The following is a 14,409-nucleotide window of genomic DNA, read 5'->3' on the forward strand; positions in this document are numbered from 1 at the left end:
TAAACTTCTATTGGACACAAGGGTGTGTTCAGCCTCCTAAGTCCAGGAGGCCGCGAGTCCGAGCAGCGTCCAGAGCTCGTTGCACAAGGGCTTGCAGACGGCGCGCGGGGTGTGCGAACGCTGGAAAAACTGAATTACATACCTCCGCTGTGTTTATCACGGGACGCGCAAGAGAGAAGGGGAAAAGCGTGAGTGTGTGGCGCAAGAGAGACGGCAGGCAGTCACGTGGCACAGGCGACAGAAGACTACCGTAATTGCACGATTCTAACGTGCAGGACCCGCCAGGCAGCGACCGCCCGGGGACTTCTGGGCTGAGAATACCCCCCATTGCAACGGGTTGAGAATTAGGATATCAAGTAAACTTTATTCCTACTCCCCCTCAGCCCCCCCCCCCCTTTCTGCCAGGCACGCGGTGTCATTTCTTTTAGATCCTAGGGGTAAAACCGGTTTCAAATATTAAAAAAAAATTATAAGTAAACTTACCGGCGCGTCACACTGGGGCGCGTTAGAATCGTGCAAATACGGCACCGTCTTTCTACGACATTTGCAATTAAGCTAGCAGACACAAGAGGTCTTTTTTTTTTTTTTAGGGTGGAGCTCTAGTTTAGGCACGGTCTAGGTTTCCACACATTTTTTGATGACCCCGCAGCAGAACTCTTGAACTGCGCACTTGAAATATTGAAGTGCGGGGCGTTCCATCGCAGGTGCTTTCACTGGAGGGCTCCGGATTATTTTACACCACCAGAGGGGGATCTTTAGCGTGAGCCGCAATCTCGAACACAGAGGTGTTTTTTTGCTTTTCGCCTCCACCAGAAAAGCGGCCGCCGCGGCGGGGAATCGAACCCGAGTCCCCGTGCTCAGCAGCAGAACACCTTAGCCACTGAGCCACCGCGGCGGGTAACTGTAGCGAAAGGGAACCACCAAAGGCGCAACGCGTAGCAGGCAGATCAAATCAATCCGAAAGCGTGAGGCGGAAGTGGATCGCGAAGCAACTAGGCGACTCAAGCGACAAGAGGATGACGAACCCTTGAGAACCACTGAGGTGTCTCCAGACCATGGTTTAGTAACAATCACCGTATACCTCATAGCCGGTTATTAGGGGCGAAGCTCCTTAAGTCATGGGTCTGTCCATCCCTTGTGTCTCGTGGTACGTGACCGCCGCATGCGTTCGGAGATGTCGCAAAGTGGGCCGCGTTGCACGCGCAAGAACCGGCTGCAACTGGCAGCGCAAACTCGGCACCGGGAGCGCGAGCTTGTCTGTGTTCGCCAACGGAGGCGCGAGCGCACGTGCACTGCGAGGGGGAGATCACGCAAGAGATCACGCCACGAACGCAGGCAGTCGTTCTCGGAGATCGAACGAGACGCAAGGACCTTTGCTCGTTTCCTCTCGTCTTGTTCGGGCACAAGTTCGCCCTAAATAAAAGTTCTTTCTTTACCGTTGTGTCCCATCCTATGTGACAAATTGTGGTGGGGGTGCGGGGTAGTCCTCGATGGCGCGGGGTCTTTCACCAGGTCTGGGCCTGGGAGCATTGACTCCGAAAATAAAAGTTGATTTGTACAATGTACGCACACAGTCTTACGTCCTTCTTAATGATGTAATGGGCGAACTTTCACGGGAGAGTTACGTTTACCGATGATCTCCCCCTCTCGAGCTTCGCCCCACTTATCATCATTCATTCCGTGGATATGGCGTGATTTTTTTTCAACGTTGATGTGTCGGGGCTGTAAAGGAAGTGGTTCACGCGCTTCTTGTTACAGACATTCCGCTTGCAATCTCACGTGAATCCTGTCCGAGATGAAACCCAGCGGCTTACGTGAATCGATCTGACATTATTCAAGAATCCGTCTGTATACAGTTGCTGGTATGCAGGTCCGCGTGCGCATCGTAGCGACGACAAGGCCATCGCGATCGCCGGTACTAAGTGACAATGACAGCACAGCCCCGCTGGTTATACACACTCGCCGGCAGAATAGACCGAATTTTTTTTTTCACGTGGAGATATATATATTTGATTAGTGGGGGTTTAACGCGACGACGCAACGCAGGCTATGAGGCGCGCCGTAGTGAAGGGCTCCGGATTAATTTCGACCACTTGAGGGGGTTCTTTAACGTGCGTCCAAATGTCGTACACACGGAATGTCGTTTTTGCTTTTCGCATCCATCAGAAAAGCGACCGCCGCAGCCGGAAATCGAACCCGCGCCCTCGCGCTCAGCAGCACAACGATTTAGCCACTGAGCCACCGCGGCGGGTGATGCATATATTCGGGAAAGCTGTTTAACTTTCGGCTGTAACCGTATATGCTGGCGTTTTGGTGGACAGTAATTACTCCTTTGCAAAGTTACGAGAGTGGATGAATGAAATGCACGTTTATTTTCTGAAAAGAGAAATCTTGTAAAATTACGAATCGATCTCAAGACGATGCAGACAGAGAGAAATATTAGTTTACCCAAATGAAAACGAGTAGTGCAGTTTATTCGCGTGAGGGGACATTCGTCATGGTGGCATGAGAGTGATCAACAGCAGCGGTTAATGCGGAGGGCTCCCGCGGTGGGAGAGGTCGTTGTAGCTCCACCGTTATGGTGACAAAATGATGGTGGACTATACAGTAGTAAAATGCAAGCAGTGTTCCCTTCAGACTATCCTGAGCGTTCGGTCCTTGGAGTCATATTTCGACTTGTAGTCTTCAAATAACTGCATCAACGAGGTGACATATTTTTCGTGCAGCACATCCACGTCTTCCTGGGTAGGGTTCTCCTTCTTGTCCACGCGGATAGGCTTGCCCACTGCGAATGTAGGTAAAGAACAAAACTAAACTTTTTATTCATAGCGAGCACTTCAAAGGCCACTGGAACAATGACATGCGAGCAACTCGCACTGGTTTACTTCTTTCACCCCGCCTTAGAACAGCACCGATTATGGGGCAGGGGGGGGGGGTGAGCAGTCGAAAAACAGCAGCATGGGCTGAGAACAACACCAAGTCTCTTACTCGGAACAGGGTAGGGTGCTAGTGCATTAAATGGATCGGTGTTGGTTTCATGGCTCTAAAAGTGTTTTACAAATAGGCAAGAAGCATGCACAGCGCGAGGTGCCAGCTGGAGTTATTTCCTCAGCGACGAAACAGTCGAAAACTGGCACTTTCCTTCTCCCTGTCTTACTTCTATCCTAAGTGGCGCATGTAGGGTTTTATTTAGAAGGGTGCGCGGGGGAGGCAGACCTGAGGGAAGAAGCGGGTAGACGACACGCAAGGATGAGCAAAAAAAGATGAAAGAAACATCCCCCTCGCAAGGGGCCCGATCAAATGCAGAGCATTTCCGGGGGCGCACGACGTTAAGTAGTTTGCGTTACGTTAATGTTGTTGCACTTGTGGCAACTGCTGACGAGAGAGCGCGGCGATGAGTGCGTTCCAGCCTCGCCGACACCCGCCTTTATCACGCCACGATCGCGCTACGCGCGCGCGATGCTGACGTCACGATCACGCCACAGATGTTGTTGATCCCGCGACGCGCGCGCCCCCACCTGTTGGGCGCGAACCGACCGCGGAGAGAGCGCGCGGTGCGAGTGGAGAGTAGGCGAGGAGGAGCGGGGCTGACGAGGGAACGCGGCGATGAGTGCGTTCCAGCCTCGCCGACACCCGCCTTTATCACGCCACGATCTCGCCGAGAGGGCGCACCTGCGAGCGATGCGGACTACTACGGACTCCTAGAACGGGTGACATCGTGAGTTAAAGAAATGCTCTGCATTTAAAAGAACAAAAAAGAAACACACCAAAACTCCTTCTGGCACTTAAGTATGCGTGCTTGCGCGATTTAAAAGCGAAAGAATGACTTTCTCGTTGTCTTTTCCGCTTCTTCGCCCTTCGTTTCTCGTCTTAACGTCGACTGCAGGCGACACAATTCCCGCATACACAGCTTCCCCACAATCACAGTTTTCTGTGGCTAGCCTTCACCTGTTGTGCACACGTGCCGTCGCGTTCACCAGTCAAGCAGCACCCGCAAGACTGAAGTTGCGTTTATACCCCGACGTAGCGTCGGCGCGCGCCCGGCACGGCCACGCTATTACTTCGGCGAATGGAGGGCCCTCTATACTCTGACGTCATATATCCGCTGGCGCGTTCAGCTGAGCTCGGCGCAATTCGGTGGCACGGGCGTTGATATTGGCGGTGAGCGCGACCACGGGCGACGCTGCGGAGCGCGCCTCCGTTACGTCGGCTTAGGGATTCTCGCATTTGTCGTCTGCTTCACTCGGGCTCGCGCTCAATGCTGTTTCTTCGCGTGCGGTTGACTTTTTGTGCTTGTCCGTAGGAGATCTCGCGTATGCACAACTTTTTTTCACAACAAAAGACTTAAAATCGCATGAACTAGCTGAAGGCGTGATTTTAAGTATAGTTTTTGATACCGCTCCGGAAAAAAACATTGCCGGCGTCGCCCATGCATTGCTGCGAAGCTGGTCCTGTGCGGAGCGTGAAGAGTCGGAGCTAGGCGTCAGCTTCTGTATTCAGCAATCTTTCGAACAAAGGTAACCGCCGGAGTATGACAACTGACAACAGCGAAAATGGACTACCAAAACAAATTGCAGGCTTTCGGGGCTGTCAGTTTTGGCAGAAGGCATTACGATTCCAGCTAATCGTATGTAAGGTAAAACAGATTTGGCAACCTTACCTAACGCTCGAAACTATTGTATCAAGTCACTTTACGTTGTCACGGCATGAAAGTGTGCCGACATGCACTTTGGGGCACAAATAATGTAGGTTGATTTCCGAAAAAATCTGCTGTGTGTATAGGCGCGCGCTGATTTTATACCAGGCTTCTAACCAGTATGGAGGCTTATTGAGCAAAACGAGTTACCTGTATGGCAAACACACAGTAAGACTATGTTTGTTCAGATTTGGAGGGATATTTCGGTGCATTCACCGCAGCCATATCATCCCAATATTCAGATAGGCGTTATAGTAAAACTGCACTCAAGAGGAGGAGGACGAGGAGGAGGATAAAACTTTAACAGTAAAATCGAGCTGGTTAGTGGGCAGGCTCCTCAGGCCAAGACGAGGGAGTAAGAGTAATTTTCTTCAATTCATCGAACGTCATCCCGAGTAGGCCAGGATTTGTGAAGGGGTAGGAAAACAATAAAGAGCTGTTTAGACATATTCATCGGTTTCGAATTGTGTTATACTGAAAACCGGCATGTATACTATTTATTAGCGTTCGTTAGCAAGTAAAGCAAGCCTTCAACACCGTAATCATGACATAATTGTTCGGGTTGAGATTGAGTTCGTTACGATAATGATGGTTCGATAGAAATTCGGTGCTCAAAAGCCGCCTTTGAGTACTGTCGACAACGTTATCTGCACCGTTTTTCGGCGGCGTATATAGCTGAAAACTTCTCATTGCATTTAAATGTGAATAAACAACTCACGCTGTGGGTATGTACTTTGTGCGCAGCCATAAGGAAAGCCCATTTCCGAATTCGAAGGTACTGTATACCTTAGAGCGCGAAGAAAATATCCACACGAACTTTGTGAGCCTCGCAAACATCCCCAAACCTCCTAGAACGTTTGGGACGGTGCAGAAAAATTAATGCATTGGGCACAGAAAAAAACATTGATCTAACACAAGTCAACAACAACGAAAGAAATAAAAGACACCCGTTTTATTTCCTGCTGTCCGACCCGCTGCTTGGTGCGTAGCATTAGACTGCTGAGTCTTCATAAGGGCATCTCAGAAATAGTTTAGGGAAGCCTACGCATTTTGAATACTTATCGATTAGCTCTGAGCGCTGAAATTCGCAAATACGCTAGATTGGACGAGGTACACACGATCGTCTGAGCGATGCTCTATGAAAGTCGTTCTCTCTCTCTCCTCGTGTGTTGTAAACTTGCGGGGTATAGAGCTTGAAATCATTCAGAGCTGTCTGAATCTGACTGAAAATACGCTTTTTAAAGCACCAAAGCATCAAAGGGGGCGATTTCTAGCACAGCACCTGCTGCCAGTCAAGCGGGCGGCCGCGGCGCGGGTGTAGCAGCGGCGCGGTGGTGGTGGTGGTGGTGATTTAATAACAAAGGAGGGAAGAGAAAAGGTCTGGGGATATTGTTGAACTCAACGGGGAGTTCACCCTCATACGACCCAGTCCACGGAAGGGGATTGGAGCTTCAAAGGATAGGAAGAGAGAAGGGGGAAGAGGAGAGCGTTAGGAGAGTGGGAGATAGTCTATATCGCGTTCGTTTAGTCCATGACTCGATGGCTACAAACGCAGTGCTAGTCCTGTTGTAACCAGGAAGTTGACTAGGTGCTGGAAGACCTCCCGTCGGATGGCGTCCGGTCCCGTGGGGAACAGGTAGTCTTCTAGCTTGTGGCTTGGGGCACCGAGTCGCTGGAGTTCGGCCCGGAGTTGTGTCCTTGCGGTGTCGTGCTGCGGGCAAGAGCACAGCAAGTGCTCTAGCGTCTCGGGCTCTGGGCAGTCGGCGCAGGTGGGGGATGCTCGGCGGCCTTGGTGGTGCAAGCGCGCTCCCACGTTGCAGCAATTGAGCCGCAGGCGAAGAAGGAGCGACCGGGCGTCTCTGCTAATGCGTCCGGGCAAGACCCGTGGGGCCTGGCCACTGACTACTCGGGCATCTGGATGCTTGGCCTCCACCACTCGTGCCAGGATAGTCCTTGCAGCGTCAAATGACACCACATCCCGGGAGGCTGGAACCCCTGCCTGGCGAGCAGCACCTTTGGCCAAGGCGTCTGCAACCTCGTTGCCCGTGATGTTCACGTGAGATGGCAGCCAGTGAAGTCGCAGTGGACACCCCTGCGCTTCCACCGCATGAAGCTTGGCCGCCAGCGACCGCTCAACGTAGCCGCTAGAGCTGGCTGGCTGGTCGGCGGCACGCAGACGGAGGAGGGCAGACCGTGAGTCAGTCAGGATGATGGCCCCCCGGGCCTGGGTGCCCTGCTTGAGAAGAAGATCTGCAGCCAAGTGAAGTCCAGCCAGCTCTGCGTGGGTGGATGAGGCAGGGAAGGGCAGGCTGCACACCTGGCTGGTGCCGAGTTCTAGGGCCGTGCAGGCGGCTCCGGCTCTGCCCATCGACTGTTGTACAGATCCATCCGTGTACACTTGCAGATGTCCGGCAGCGTCGCCCTGCAGCAGGGCAGCCACCTCTTGGTGGACAGCCTGGGGTGGAGTCGACCTCTTACTACGGACCCCCGGCAATGTGGTGACAATGCGTAGAGCCTGCCCCGTGCCTGGGGGTGGTGGCTCCAGGCGTGGCCGCTGCGGCAACGCGATGTGGCTCTCGTACGTACTGAGCAGCATGCCCATCCGAGAGTTGGGCCGGCTGCGGTAGCGCTCAAGGAGTGCCACGCCGTCAGGTGTGCCCTGCAGGCGGTGGATGTGGTGGAGACCCACCTGCAGGGCCCGCATCTGGATGGGCCATAAGCCTGCCTCCGTGTATGTCGCCGCCACCGGAGATGTGCTCGGAAGGCCCAAGCAGAGGCGGATAGCCCGGCGCTGATATACCTCCAGCTCCTCCCACCGGCGCGGCTTGAGTTGCACTAAAGGCAGAGCATAGAGGACGGCGGACGATGCCATACCGTGGAACACCTTCAGCGCCACGGTGTGTGTGCAGCCCTGTCCATGCGCCAGCATCCTCCGCACGCCCTGGTGGACCCTCGTTGTGCGTTTCCGAAGCGCCTTCACCGCAGGTAGCCAGGACAACTGGCAGTCGACCAGGAGCCCCAGATACTTGGCGCTAGTGGACCACGGAAGAGTCTGACCGTTCAAGGTGAGCGGTGGTGTCGTCTTGCGTGCTCTGTAGCCCCTCGAGTGGAAGATCATGGCCTGCGTTTTCGTCTCGGACAGCTGCAGGCCACGGCTTGTGAGGAAGGCGGCGACTGCCCACAGCACCCCCTGGAGACACGCCTTCACCTTGGAGAGTAGTCTCGTTGGTCCGTGCGCCCAGATGGCGATGTCGTCAGCATAGACTGCCATACCCACTGGAAATGCAAGCCCAGCTGGGGTGCAGTCAGGGAGTGGAGCCCGGACGAGGTTGAAAAGGAATGGGCTGAGCACACTCCCCTGGGGAACCCCCGAGCTGACATCTCTTGGGCTGCTCGTTGCTCGGCCCACCCTGACTCGTAGGGTCCGGTTAGTCAGGAACGCCCTCACGTATCTTCGGAGGTGCCCCGAAACGCCCAAGCTGTCCAGGGCGTCCAGGATGGCCGTGTGAGGGACGGAGTCGAAGGCCGACTTCATGTCCAGCAGGAGCAAGAAGGCCACCTCCTTGTCGTGGCGGGCCTGCTCCAGCATAGACACCACATCTCCCAGGGAGTCAGCCGTGCAGCGGTGGCGCCTGAAGCCGCTTTGCTGCTCCTTGAAGACGCCCCGACGATCAGCAATCCACTGGAGGCGGGCCAGGATCGTGTTCTCCATCAGCTTTCCCGCCGCGGGCGTCAGGGAGACCGGCCGAATGTAGCAGACGACAGTGGAGCGAGTCCCTAAGCCGACGTCAGAGCCAGGGGGCGCCACTCAAACATCTCACCGCCAATAGAACGTGTCTCTATTTTCCGCCGAGCGCGGCGAACACGTTGGCCCCGTATCCCAGAATGCAACTCGCCAGCCCGCCCGGACTGGGAGCACGCGCGTTCCCTTGCTCGCCCACGGCTGGGCTAGAGCGGAGGCTCGACCGTTTCGTGGATCTCACGAGAGTCGGCGCACTAGTCGCAAAACCTTCTGCGCATGCGCCACCCGAAGGGAGCCCTGACTACCATCTGGCTACGCACAGCTACGCTGCACCCGCGGAGCTGGAGCGTGCAGGGGTACAAATTATCGCTGGCGCTGCCTAGCCGCGTGCCATCCGCCGTCCGCAGCAACCGCGTTCCAGTCCGCAGGAAACGTTGGAATATAAGCGCGCCTTAAAGTGACCCTGCAACACTTTTGATAAACGCTTTCACTCTTTCCTTCGCGTCTGGAAGCACTGCCAAAGCTATAGTTGTCGCCACCACAGAGCGGCACTGCGTGATTTGCTCGTCGCACCAGATCCCGTTTCTGCTTTGTTTTTGTAGTTTCTTTCTTAATGTTGCTATCCAAAATCGTTCATTGCTGCAGCTCAAGGAAAACCGGCCGACAGTCCCTACACGGCCTTAATGACGTAATGCGAGCGTCGAAGAACGCCAAGACCGGGAAAGAGAGTAAAATCTTTAGAGCGAGTTTCCAAGTTATCTGATGGGCATAGAGCAGTAATTTTTGGGTGAGATACTTTGCGACCCCCTAATTTAAGCACTGAGTGTGTTGGGTGACTACGTTCTGCAAGCATTTAAGGTTTCAAACAAAGTTGAAAAAAGTGTTGCAGGGTCCCTTTAACACTTGTTCCGCCGCTGGTAACGCGCCGAGATAGTGCGGTGGTAAAGGACCCGGCGCGGACTTTGGCGACCCGGGCTCGATACCCGTGCGATCCGAAATGTCTTTTGCTTACTCTTTACGACGGCGACCATTCTCTGTAACGAACAGCAACGTTGCTAAGTGAGGCACCCAGGCCTTTTTCCTTGAAAAAAAGAGCCCCGCCATAACAACATACAAACCTATAAAAGTAGAATTACCCTTTATATAGTGTAGAGGTGCAGCTAGAAAGCTCGTTTTACTAGTGTAAATGAGTCTTTACAGGACCAATCCTGCACTCCGGAAACCCTTCGGATTACAAGGTGGGTACAGACCCCTTCTCACCCGAAGAGGACTCCCTCGCTTCGAGTAGAGCTTGGTTGAAAGGGTCTGGAACTCCGGGAACCGTCCGGATTTCAACTATAGGTACAGGCCCTTTACAGCCCGGCGAGGAAGCCCTCAGTTCTAACAGAGTTTGTTTGGGAAGGGCTGGAACTAATTCTTCGGATGTCAAGTGGCCACAGGCCCTTTGCAGCGTCTGGGAAAAGAGTTCCGCCCCAGCCTTCACTCCCGGCGGGGGTTAAGGTGGAATTCTTTTTTGTCGTGTTCATAAAGAAACCATCTTGACCAAGCTGTTGGAAGAGCACTGCACCTGCTTTCATAGGAAACCAGGCCATGTCGTGCTTCTCCCACGGTAACCAGACGTGTGTCTTGTATCGTCATCACTGATGTTTACACCACGCCGCACAGCCGGCGGCACAGTTCTTTGGTTCCAGCATCAGTGGGCACAGGTTCCATCGGTGTCACAACGTGTGAGTTTTTTTCGGACTCGCTTGAAACTGAAAATGCAAATGAAGGCGTTGGCCAGTACCTTCATGCAGGTTTATGCTGATGGCAGGTATGATTTAAAAACAAAAAAAATATGGTAAGTGACAGGTATGACAGGTGTGACACCCGTATGACAGGTGTGGGCGGTTGTGGGTGTGTGTTCTGAGACTCACACCACCAGAAAGAAATAAATGTTGGCCAATACACCTGCCTGGTTATGTCTTTTTTTGTGGGCATATTGCTCTGTATCAGTTTTGTCGCTCGAGCAGAATGAAAAAAAACTGTGGTTGATTCCTCTGTCACACGAATCGGTAAAACACGAAAGTGAAATGTGCAGTGAAATCTGCAGCTCAGCACGATTTGCACGTCGGCGGCTGTCTTGTGGGTGTGCTTGGCGAGCGAGGTCCTGCTGGCGGGTCGCTTCGGCAAAGGTGTACTGGCGTCATTTCCATGATGGATATGAGGTCAGTGAAATCTTGGTGTACTTCGGCATAAAACTTTCGTGTTAAAATCATGAGCAGACATAACCCGGAGACTGACGTCTTACCAAGCGATGTCGTTGCAGAATGCAAGTCAGGCTGCGGGCACCCGCTGAAGTCTTTAGGCCTCAAAGCGAAGCGTTAGACCTAACGTGACAGCGTTGGCGGACGCACCGCTGGGATGAGTTGTGGGTGTGGAACACTGTGAGTTGCGGTATGAAGATGACAAAGACACTTGACAAACTACGGAATAAAAGTTTCGTTTTAAAGACCTGAACAAGGAATTATTTCGAATTTAAGAATAAAAAAAACTTCGTTGTGCCTCGAGTGTACTTTACATGTACCCCCAAATGCATTGTGGTATTTGTTTTTCTTCAGGGACATTATTCAGGAAGATAGCTAACTGTAACTACTCTTTTTTAGATACTAAACAGGGTTGGTGGTCTCGTACGTTCCGACTCTTAATTCTCTGAGTTCCAAAGTTCCAGGAGGGTGCTCAGCCCCTCGGTCCCACTTTGCGTTCGCCCCTGACCTCGTCCATTTCCGACCACCATCCACCTCGCATTGGTCTCCTCATCGACGAAACGTGTCTAATGACATGAGACAAGACCTGCTTTCGGTAAAACTTTTCATTCCACTCCCCTTATTGATTACGAAACAACATTCGTTCGCCAGGCATTGCCCGTTCCAGAGTGAAGCCTAATGGTCGACAGAGTTACTGGCCAGGAAGAGGCGTAAACATTCCTTTTTCCACGTCAGAGTGAGAGAAAAAAAGGGACCCCGACATGCCCCTGCGGGAGGGACACGAGTAAATGCAGAGCATTAGCGGCGTTACGCGCGTGGCGGTGGCGATGGGTGTTGTAATGGTGGTGGTAGGGTTGTTGTTGTTGTTGGTATGATTTGGGAGAGAGAGAAAGAGACCTTGAACTGGTGCCGCGACGCTGAAGTTCGATTGCGTCGCGGTACTAGTTGAAGGTCTTGCTTCCATTGCTTAGCAACTGCGACAACCGCGACGAGAAGAGAGCGAAGCAGAACTGGAGTGCGGCTGACGCGCCGACACCCGGGTTTATATTCCCAACGAACGCAGTAGAGGGAGAGGAGGCGGAGAGAGAGCGCGCTATCACGCCACCGTCACGCCACGACGCGCCCGCACCTGCTGTTGCTACGGTGCTTGCAACGCCGGAGCGCGCGCTGCACCTGTTGTTGCAAGCGTGTTGAGGGCGAGGAGGAGTGGGGGAGAGGGCGCAGCTGCCGTGGTGCGGACGCCGAGTTACGGACGCATAACATCGTGAGTTAAAGAAATGCTCTGCATTCAAAAAATGGCAGTGGCTTAGTTCGGCTATGCCAGGATATACGTAGCGTGAGCTAAGGTTCAGCTGGTTATTCTTAGGTTTTCTGGTTGTCTAGGATTAGCTGATTATCATGCTTACTGCTGCTAAAACGATTTACAATACAATATAGTCGCGGCGGCGGCGGCTCCGGCGTGCCAGCTGTGCGCCATGAGGCGGCACTGCTCCTCGCGCATGCGCAGCACGGCTTTGCAGGAGCCACGCGGAACTGCTCAACCTCGGCCAGTGTAGCTCACGCTACAAAAATGCCGATCCTCTTTCCTTCTTGAAACGAGGAATCAGAAGTGTAAAGTGACAACCTCGTGTCGCTCGATGCTCACAGATGTGCTCAGGAGTGGCACGGACGGCAGCACAGGACAGATTTTCGCTAAATGGGCCCCATTTCACCAAGGCTAATGGGAGTGGTAACTTTCGTCGAAGGAGGCTGGGGTTTCCCCAGGAATTAAATTTAGCGGGATGTCCCAGCTTCTAGTGGGGAGTATATATGAGCTAGAAGCAGTAGTCGTCTTTAATTTATGACGGCATTCCTCATGACGAAGATTGCGAACATGTACATCACTTTACGCAGGAATGAAAGCCGAACTCCTCAACACACATATCTAAGCAAGATGGACCACATATAACATAACAAAATTCCGCGTCATGTGTAACAGAAAAAGAAAAAAATGGCTGCGGCTTAGCTCCGCTAACATTGGATATGTGAAGCAAAAGCTTGGCTTAGTCTGATTGAGTCTTGGTTTCGCTTGGTTAAACCTTTCATTTATCTGTATTGCCGACCGTGTCTCAAAGCCGTTCGGTTCCGTGCAACGCTCAGAGAAGGAGGCCGGACGAACGCGGCGTTCATTCATGGCGAACGCACCGCTCTTTTCGCAGGGGGCTAGACGAGTCACGTTGCTCGAAACGACCCAGCGCCGCATGCATGGGAGGCTGCGGGGGTGGTCGGCTGCCTCGGCCGCAGCGGCGGTGGCGACCGCTGTCGGCGCCCGCACGCGCCAACAGCGGGCCGGCGAATCACGCGATGCGCTTCGAGGGGTGTGTCTCCGGTCAAAAGGTCATTTGCGCATCCTCCATGAAATTGCTGGACAAAAGTAGTGCTGCTTTGCTTTAAAATCGTTACGAATTCAGGGGGTGCCTTTAGGAAAACAAGATGGGTGGCTGTACACCCCTCCCCCTGTCATAGCGGGTGTGTAGGGGAGTCCCTGGAGGGAGGAGAATTGCTTGGTTGTTAGCTCGAAAGCTCTTCTAGCTTATCAAACTGTATCACACATTTGTAATTTTTTTGTATGAAGCCTCTCCTGAGCTGGTGAGAAAAGAAGACACTCCTGGGTCCAAAGCCGCGGCCTAAGTCCTCCAGGTTGAAGCGCGCTCACGTACGTGTGAAATTAATGCGGAAATGTCTAAAGAAGAGATTCGTCGCGTGATGTCCAACACCACACACAGAAATCCGCGTGGCGATTGCCGGGAGGTGCATACGCGATATCTGTAAGGACATCAGTGCGTAGACCCACGCTGTGCACCAGTGCACTATAATGATGTGTACACCCCTAAAAGACATAGCGACTGCAAAGCATTTACATAGCTAGGAACAGTTTGCACAACTAACGGCCTAGCAATGCCCAATTGGATGCAGAAAATGCTTTCGCACACTATTTAGTAATGGGTGCAGCCAAACCGTCTGTCATTTCTTCTGACGCTGCGCAGGCGGTGGCGCAGGGGGCTTGAACACCGCATTACCCAAAATGTGAATCATTTTCAACCCCCACTCACGCCACACAAGAGGAGGTTATCAGACCGGTGGAACCCTGGCTATGTTCATGAAGTTTTAAAATCGCAACTGGTTGAAACAATGCTCGCGTTGCGCCAATATACGAGCACAGGAGCACCTCCCATTTCAAACCATCTGTATGGTTTACGTAAATGACATTTCTGAAGACGCGCTAAGGTGACGTCGAGCGGCGGCGGAGGCAAGATTTAACATCTGTTTCGGGGGAAGGGGGACACGGAAATAAATAGAAACGGGTAACATAAAATTCAAGGAGAAAGAAAAATAAGAAACAACAAACCAACTAAATAAATTTAGCAAAATTAGAACAAGGGAGAAACTGAAAATTCAAAATAATAAACTTCCGGACGCAGTGCGTGTACTATACGTGACCTACAAATTGTCCTGCTGATTTTTTTTTCAGAAAGTTTATCCGTAATTTTTTGATGATAGGCAGGGCCAATGACTTCGTCATTCAGACTCCGTTCCCGAGCTTTGTAGCAGCCCTAAACAGGGTTCCAAAGGTTGCGATTCTACGAACGCAATCACCGGAGTACTATCCAAGAAACGTCCTGCAACAAAACTGGTTTAAAAGCGCTGAGTATTTGCCGAGTTATCGTTAACTAAAACGGGCCAGC

At 52.6% G+C, this 14,409-nt stretch overlaps 1 protein-coding gene across 1 annotated transcript in view; it reads right to left on the bottom strand.

Annotated features, from left to right (window-relative positions):
* Window positions 1-2,340: 2,340 nt before the first annotated feature.
* LOC144164361 (2-acylglycerol O-acyltransferase 2-A-like) overlaps window positions 2,341-14,409 on the bottom strand; it is a 45,389-nt gene continuing 33,320 nt past the window's right edge. Inside the window, exon 6 of the mRNA XM_077694873.1 lies at window positions 2,341-2,785. Within this exon, the coding sequence (XP_077550999.1) occupies window positions 2,634-2,785 (152 nt within the window). The 3' untranslated portion in view covers window positions 2,341-2,633. The remainder of the gene's footprint in view (window positions 2,786-14,409) is intronic.

Source organism: Haemaphysalis longicornis, unplaced genomic scaffold, assembly GCF_048455015.1.
Source record: "Haemaphysalis longicornis isolate Haplotype H1 unplaced genomic scaffold, Haemaphysalis longicornis Haplotype H1 scaffold_13, whole genome shotgun sequence".
Classification (NCBI taxonomy): Eukaryota; Metazoa; Arthropoda; class Arachnida; order Ixodida; family Ixodidae; genus Haemaphysalis; species Haemaphysalis longicornis.